Below are 8,364 nucleotides of genomic sequence, written 5' to 3'. Positions count from 1 at the left end.
TCATAAACTCCTGAGCACATCGGCCAGTGTTGCCTTATTTGCCTGCAGGGGGAGTGCAGCTTTATGTAAAAGAAGAAGGAGAAGAAGAAAAAAGTGCTTCTGCCCAAAATAGTTTCAGTCTGGCAGCTCTCACACTTTCGACTCTTTTTTTCATGAAGTAGCTGCAGATATATTTCCCCACATAAAAAAAGAAGGAGATAAGTCTCTAAGGATTTTGTGAGAAGCATGGCCTCAAATGTTCACTGCCGACCAATGAAAACACGGGAATTTCTACAATATAAGTCATATAGCTTTTCACATGTCTGCAGAAGCTCAATATTAGAGGGGCACCCAAAGTATTGTACTGTTAAGGCTACAGCTACAGCACTCTGAGATTTAAAGCTATTACACTGTTACAGATACACATATTACACTGTTACACTCTTACAGATACAGTAATGTTACAGATACACATATTACAGCCACAGCTAATTGTTACAGCTATTAAACATGTCCATCTTTTATACTGTACAGCTTACCTATTATACAGCTAGTGGCGGGCCGTGCATTTTCTACCTAGGCCTTCAATGCCGTCTTACTACAGCTGAACAACCTAATGTAAGATATTAGGTCACCACTGTTCCGGTGTGGGGCTTTTATTGTGAAGGAGCAGACAGAAAAAGATAAAGTTGCCGTGTTTCTTGTGTTAATAACTGTGGTGACTTCTTAACTTTTTTAAATGATAAAATAGCTATAACTTTGTAATTATGTTTAGGCCTTCCGAGAAGGCTTAGAAGGCCCGGACGGCCCGCCACTGCACAGCTACACCTATACTGTATACAGGGTCCGATATTATACTGTTACAGGCTAGCTATAGCTAGACTACTGTTATAGCTGCATTACTGTTACAGCGGATCTTTTCTGAGCTATTTAATTCCCATAAAGATCATTTATTAACTCTCTGTTCATACCAAATAAGTATTGTTTCTTCCTTGAGGCTTATCATGGAACAATCAACCCTTCCCTAATGTCACGGTTCATGGTTTCAAGGACTGATACACAGCCTCCAAACCTAAACTGTGTTGACATCACTCCTTTGATCCTACTGGTTAAGGTGTAAGGGGACGATAGTATGTGTGTGTGTGTAAAAGAAGCAATCCTAAAAAATAATAAAAACTTAATTGCAAATAGAAGAACTACAATCCCATGAAAACAAAGGAATTAGCTGCAATAGTAAACGTGCTTGTCATTTAGCGTGGTGCCTTAAAGAGGTTTATGTTGTTGAACTCTTCCCTGCATCATTTAGAAGATGATGATATGTTTCATATGAAAAAATAAAATATTAGCTGTCAAAGAAATGTGATAAGTATAAGGTTAAAGCTCAATGTCCTCTGATAGGATCAAATGGAAATACTGATACATTAATTAGTTTTTTATTTTTATTTATCCACCGCTGACTTTGAACACATCTTGCATGTCCTATGATATTACAATAATAATACTTTTTGAATACTTTAGCGTGCAGTGGTTTTTGTAAATATTTTGCTCACCAGCTGTTTTTTTCAAAGCTCCGATAGGACTGAGATGCTGAGGCTGACTGAGTCACGCTGCGGTCGCACTTTGTGCAACAGTGCAACTGTTTGCAGAGCGAGCGAATCTCATGACTCCTCCCCCTGTGCAGGCGGTTTAATTCCCGTGAGGTGATGCCCCGGCTAGTAACTTAATAAAGCTGCTTGATGCAATCCCGGGGCACAATGTGTGGATCATGTTCGTGTGACAGACCTGCTCTCGCACCGCCTGCTGCTTTCCTGTAAGTGCCACTGGGTCACACAGCCACTTCAACTTTTAGATGTGATCAAGGGAGCGATGCCTCTGCTGGTTGAATAACTCACCGAGACTTATGAATGAGAACACATCACACACGGCGGGGACAGGGAGAGGGAGAGCACGTGATTGCATTTGGTGAGTTTCAGCTTTTTGAGAAGTTATCAGTGTTGACTTGGATTTATTTTTGCCGACACTTCAGTTTCAACACTGTTCTGGACGCACGGTATCAGATTATCAGGACTGTACTCTGTGACAATAACAGTCAAAGTTAAAGGAGTGACAGCAATTAAGCGTTGTATGCTTTGACAGTGAGTGTGATCATTTGCCCCTGTGCACAATGTTTAAAGAATGCTCTGTATAGCATTTTGTGATGGAAAGTCACCGGCTTAAATCCCAAGTGGAGTTCTAAATGTTGTGCCCGGAGGCAGCCGTGCTGATAGGGTTCAGTACATTTCCATCCGCCTGCACACACCAGGAATATACAAGTAGGCTAATCATTTTGCTCATTATTCTTTTTGCCAGGAGGTTCTTCTCCCCGTCTAACTGTCCGAGCATAATGGTGGCATTTAAAGGCGTCTGGACCAAGGACTTCTGGAGGGCTGTGTCTGGAGAATACCTGGCCACTCTGATCTTTGTCCTTCTCGGTCTGGGCTCCACCATCGACTGGAGTGCGGGCGAGGAGACGCCTCGCCCGGCTGACCTCGTCCTTATCTCCCTGTGCTTTGGGCTGAGCATCGCCACCATGGTGCAGTGTTTTGGTCATATCAGCGGTGGACACATTAACCCCGCGGTCACCGCAGCTATGGTTGTGACTAGAAAGCTGAGCCTGGCTAAGGCCGTGTTCTATGTGGTGGCTCAGTGCATGGGAGCTATAACAGGAGCCATGATCCTCTACATCATCACACCTGCCGCTGTCAGAGGGTCCTTCGGTGTCACCACGGTAGGAATCTGACCAGCGACACAGTCTTCCTTGTGTCGACGGTAAGTCTTCTTAACATCCGAGACGTTCTTCTGTTTTCAAGGTGAACTCCAACATCTCTCCTTAAGGATGAATTTTCATCTCTCAATCACACGTTACTAACTCTGCTTTCTCCCCGGAGTCCTTTTGACTTCACGTCTCATGGGGTCATCGGACCCTATGAGACGGCATAGATCCTATCTGCCTGATGGATCGTCTGGGTCGTGGAATTCCTGCTCATGACTACGCCACTGTCCTGTTGAGACTCCGCCCACTGTTGAGACTCCGCCCACTCCTCCTCCCCACCGCCATCTGCCTGATGGATCGTGGAGGTCTCCATCGTGGAATATGCCTACTATGAACTATTCATACACTCTGTCATATTCATTGAATGTATTTTAACTCTAAATCTGTCCTTCTGTACACATTACATCTATTGCATCTGTCCATCCTGGAGAGGGATCCTCCTCTATTGCTCTCCTCCAGGTTTCTTCCCTTTTTTTCCCCCTGAAGGGTTATTTGGGAGTTTTTCCTGGTCCGATGTGAGGTTTTGGGGCAGGGATGTCTATGTGTACAGATTGTAAAGCACTCCGAGACAAATTTGTAATTTGTGAAATTGGGCTATACAAATAAACTGAATTGAATTGAATTGAATCTCTGTGGGGTACGGGCTGCTCGTGGAGATCCTCATCACCTTCGAACTGGTCTTCACCATCTTCGCCACCAGTGATCCCAAACGCACGGACCTCGGAGGCTCTGCCAGCCTCTCAATCGGCTTTGCTGTAGCTATCGGCCACTTATTTGCAGTAAGTGACCTTCCATTGAGTTAGTTCAGAGATCGATATGAAATTACAGTTGGGTTGAAGAAGGCATGGGCGAATATTTACAGCAGCGATTCTCACGCTTGTCTCGAGCAAGACGGCGGCCAACTGGGTCACGTAGAAACAATGAACTACTGACAGCACATTTATATTCAAACAATAAAATCAAAACTACAACACATCAACTTCAACAACCTTCCACAACCCTATCTACCCATGCTCTCCCAATCCCCACAACCCTGATTGAAAGATTCATCTCCACCTTGAATGAAATTCAACACGCCGCGTTAAAGAAGACGACGAGCTCCGACTGCACGGAAAGCCGGAGCCCCGGTGCATCCTGAGAAAGAGCAGGTGCATCAAAGCGTCCTCTGCGTGTGATATTGCACGCTTCTCACTGAATCACACCCACATGCACATCTTTATTGGAGGCTGCCATCGCATAGCAACCAATCTCCCGGGGGCTCCCTGAGCCCTGCGGAGCTAAATGAATGCACAGGGAAATAGATGTTATCTCATGCACCGCTCCACGGATTTCTCCCTGGGTCTCTCCAGCAAACGCATCCATCAGGAGTTGCATTTGATGTACTTTTTCAGTACACAACATGTTCTATAAGTCAAAGTAAGACATGCATTATACCTGAAGACATATATCTGGTGATGATGTGACGTATTAACTGAAAACACCGCTATGTGTCCTCTGTAGATCCCTTACACAGGAGCCAGCATGAACCCTGCGCGATCCTTTGGGCCTGCTGTGGTCACACTTAACTTCGAGAACCACTGGGTAAGAGATACTTTAAGTAATAGGAGGATCTGGATTCGAGGAGTTTGCATGGCTAAAATACCACCTCGCTACAGCGGCTGGCCGCGTTTGACTGACTTGTGATTTAGCACTCTCTGGCACTGGTTCAAATGTTATAGGCCTACAATGGTACCGCGGTCCAAATGCCCTGAAATCATTTGTAGTAGCTGATGATAACGTCCTGAAGGCGGCGAGTGCCTGCCGCGCTGAAACCCGGTAAGGTCACATTTTCAGCGCCATTGCCAGAACAGTAAAAACAGCTGTCGCCTAAAAATACCATCAGAGTGGTCTTTAGCTTATATCGGGAAAATGCACGCAGAAAATCTGGAGATGGGGTTCAGAGTCGGACACGTGACCCTCGAATAGTTTTGACTGCGTCCAACAAGAGAAATGGCAAGAATCACAAATGCACAGCATTTTATCCTCCAGCTACATCATGAGATGTCACTGAAAGAGCTGTAAAATAGCATTAGCGCTGAATTTTTATATCCTGGCAATTATTTCCACTGAGCTATTTGCAGAGAGTATGGTGTCAATGTGTGTGTGTGTATTGGGTGATATGCTTGGGTATAACACTGTCAGTAGCTGTCACTGGTATCATATTCACGAGTGTGCTCTCATGGAGGCAAATGCTGGATCCCGCAGACACTGATCTACCTGTCTCTGATTAGGCTTGACCCTTTTTAGAGACGTGTAGCCGAACCCAGCGGGGCAGTTTGACGGTTTCGGTCGAGATGTCAGTGCTGCGTGTTGCGGACAGTGAGAAAACATCTCCCACCAGTCACCGGCAGACTAATCATGGTGTTGTGTGTGTGTTTCTCTTCATGGTCCAGGTGTACTGGGTGGGACCCATGCTGGGGGCCATCCTCGCTGCTGCCCTGTATGAGTACCTGTACTGCCCTGACCCTGAGATGAAGAAGCGGCTGCAGCAGGTCTTCCAGAAGGACCCGTCGGGGAAATACCGGGAGGTGGAGACAGAGGACATTGACATCAAGCCGGGATTCATCCACAGCATCGATCTGGAGAGGGCCGAGAAAAAGGGTCCTTTCAAGGACTCGGCGGGAGAAGTGCTGTCTTCAGTATGACTATCACGTGCACTGGAAATTGAGACCAATCTGTAGAGCAGAATGACAATCCGACTTCGGAGCGTCCATCTCGAGCTTGCCCCCGCCCCCAAAGCAGAATAGGATTTATGTCCATGAGGCATCGCGGCAGATTTACTCACGTTGTCATGAAGATAATATGATGTTACGGCTCAATCGCAATAACCTGTTCAATACTCGCCCCGGGGCCCCTCCCTCCCCGCAGCAGTGTTGTTGGGGACGCACACTGCAGAGCGACTGCACATCGCGTGAGGGGAATATGTGCGGGGTCAAGAAATGATGTGGGGAGCATCACGCTGAATTGGAGAAATGAAGAAGAAAAAAAGCAGGCTTGTTATTTTTGGATCACTGTCGCTGCGTGTACAATGACAGGAGGGAATGTCCTCGTCGTCATGAAGCACATTAAGGTCCCAAGCAAAGTGAGTTCAGCTCTGACAAGCGTTATCACCAGAGTTGTGTCACACTCTCAATTTTCAGTGCATTGGTCAGGGAACCAGTTCATGGACACGGAGACATGGTCTCTGTGGAAGTCTCTCCACTATTTTGTTGTTTGTTGATAGCACAAAAACATTTTATTTTTTCTAAGTAGTAAACATTGTAATATTTCGGTTTTTATTTTATACATCTAGATTTAGATCATGTAACACGTACGTGTCAAACTCATCTTCACCGTGGGCCAGATCGGCATCATGGCCGCCCTCTTAAAGGGCCGGTGTAACTGAAGACATAAAAGTATAAACTACCCGAACATATTGTTAAATAACTCCCTTTGCATTTTAGTATTGTTTATTTGAGGGTAGAAATATTGTACATAAGAAAATGTATCTAATATTATAACATGAATCCATGTAATGTACCTTTCAAAATAAAAGCACAGGAAATATATATATATTTTTTAATTTCTTTAAGAAAAGGTGATCATGTGTCTGTCAAGCCGTCAGGGGACACATGAAATGAAGTGGTGGGCCTGATCCGGCCCGCGGGCCTTGTATTTGACACCTGTGATGTAACACATTATGTATATCTTTGTATGATTTGCTGTATTTTTAAGTGTTGTTGTTTAAGTCTTGATTTTAGCATTTTTGCTCGTATTATGCTCACGAAATGCAAACACTAAGATAATGTAAACGCTATTAACTTGTGATAATAATAAAGTTTGTCTAAGTCATTATCAATGCGTTATGGGTATATGTTTAGAAACAAGCAATCGGTGCACCACATAATCATCAATTTATGAGTGAGTTATGACGATGAGGCTTTTCTCTTGTTTACGTTGGTAGGAGCCAGGCTCTGGGGGAGAGGGAGAGGCTTCAGATCGATGATGGATCGGCTCATCTACCTTCAGATGATGTCTCCCCATGGCCAGATACATGTCCAGGATGTGTGTTCCTTGTGAGTTAAGTCTCTGAGAATAGCTCTGTGTAATCTCATTCCATCAGCAGAGAGCACAGGAAATGATACCACTTTGTGCTTTCGAAATAGAAGTGATCCGTTATGTCTGCTCTTTATTTCCTTTTGTATAAGAGCAGGTGCAATTCAATCTTTTTTTTCCCCTCTCCTGTACGGTGGAGGAAATGATCCGCCCCGCCGATCTCGCTTCATCAACTGAGGTTTTCTAACATGCGTTTGCAGAGCTAGAATGCCACCATGACTCAGAGAGTAAATCAAAATAGTTTTTTTTACAGCTACACAGACTACCTCTCTCCTCTCACCTCTCAACCCATGGAAGTGCAGCCTTTATGTGTGTCAACAGCACCACCCACTGGCCACATGGGGAATCATCGCCAGGGCAGTGACGCTCCCATCTGTTTTTCTCCAGGGGAGGGCACCCACGAGCCTTGGTTGTGCAGGTTGCTCTGCCAACATGGGGACCAGTCAGTATTCATCAAATGTCTGAGCAATATTACATTTGAAATTGGTCCAGCCCATTAATTCAGAACTAGACAGGAGGATTAAGTGTTGCATAGCCCTATAACAAGAACCATGTAATTGAACATTAGCCTGAGCTCATACAAAAATACTTTTTTTAAATCTTCCTATTCTTCAGATTTTTACAATGTTGTATTTTCACTCAAGCTGCATCTCATTACTTTTCTTCATAAAAAAAGCTGTACCTCTTAATCTCGCAGTGCGAAATGTAAACGAACTGGAGTTGAAAAATGGACTTCAGTGGTTTTCTCAGCGGCGTACGCTTTACCTGCTGCAGGTCGGCCGCCATGCATCCCTCACGGCTTCAGTGGCTTCAGTGGCTCGAGGCCAGCGCCCTTTTCCCATCCCCTCAATCATCTTTACGGTCCAAATAAATGAAAAGATAAATGCCACGCTTCATGCATTGACTATTTCCTCCTGGGATACCTGATGGGGAATGTGCTGGCTCTCTGTGGATTTATTGGCCTTTTGCTCATCTGAAGATTAAATAGCGGGAAGGCAGGTGAGGAGAGCGCTCCCCCGCCGGATTTTAAATGTGACTCCGTTCTGCATTCCACATCGGCGATGGAGAGGAGAAGTGTTCGCGTGTAGCGTGCACAGCACGACATTGTTGAAACATTGATTCAAATCCACCCCAAAACGACATCAGACAACGATGTCCTCCCTGTGTGTTGACCAACGTTCCAACAGACTTGCTGCACACTCCACGATTAGAAAAGAAAAAGCTTTAATAAAAAGTGACAGCAAGTGATGGAGCAACACTTTCTGTCTGTTTGTTATAACATCAGCGAGATGCTGATAACGCATGCACGGCCTTCAGTGGCGGCCTCCATTATTCATCATGTACATCCCCAGTCGCCGCCATTACCGACAATATCTATATGGCGGGAACATTGTCACGACCGGGGCTTCATTTGCACATCATATGCGGGAAAAGTATAT

General features: G+C 45.1%; 1 protein-coding gene across 2 annotated transcripts; it reads left to right on the top strand.

The window, feature by feature from the left end:
• Positions 1-1,715: 1,715 nt before the first annotated feature.
• aqp4 (aquaporin 4) lies at positions 1,716-6,664 on the top strand. Of its 2 annotated transcripts, none has more exons than XM_056421756.1 (6): positions 1,716-1,789; positions 2,329-2,746; positions 2,829-2,840; positions 3,418-3,570; positions 4,292-4,372; positions 5,224-6,664. In XM_056421756.1, exons 1-6 carry the CDS (start codon positions 1,716-1,718, stop codon positions 5,473-5,475), a joined length of 990 nt encoding a protein of 329 aa, XP_056277731.1. In that variant the 3' UTR covers positions 5,476-6,664. The 2 variants fall into 2 exon arrangements, with proteins under 2 accessions (XP_056277731.1, XP_056277730.1); XM_056421755.1 differs by lacking the exon at positions 1,716-1,789 and adding an exon at positions 1,829-1,941 and having other exon boundaries at positions 2,829-2,847; positions 3,425-3,570.
• Positions 6,665-8,364: the final 1,700 nt, after the last annotated feature.

This window comes from Pseudoliparis swirei, chromosome 8 (genome assembly GCF_029220125.1).
Source record: "Pseudoliparis swirei isolate HS2019 ecotype Mariana Trench chromosome 8, NWPU_hadal_v1, whole genome shotgun sequence".
In the NCBI taxonomy this organism is placed as follows: Eukaryota; Metazoa; Chordata; class Actinopteri; order Perciformes; family Liparidae; genus Pseudoliparis; species Pseudoliparis swirei.
This window is presented reverse-complemented; position numbering and strand designations above follow the sequence as displayed.

What these genes read in the sequence shown, in the direction of transcription:
- aqp4 (XM_056421756.1), top strand. Translation starts at nt 1,716, where the DNA reads ATGCAATCCCGGGGCACAATGTGTGGATCATGTTCGTGTGACAGACCT. An exon ending in CTATCGGCCACTTATTTGCA is followed by an intron (nt 3,571 to 4,291) that starts GTAAGTGACCTT and finishes TGTCCTCTGTAG; the next exon opens with ATCCCTTACACAGGAGCCAG. An exon ending in TTAACTTCGAGAACCACTGG is followed by an intron (nt 4,373 to 5,223) that starts GTAAGAGATACT and finishes TTCATGGTCCAG; the next exon opens with GTGTACTGGGTGGGACCCAT.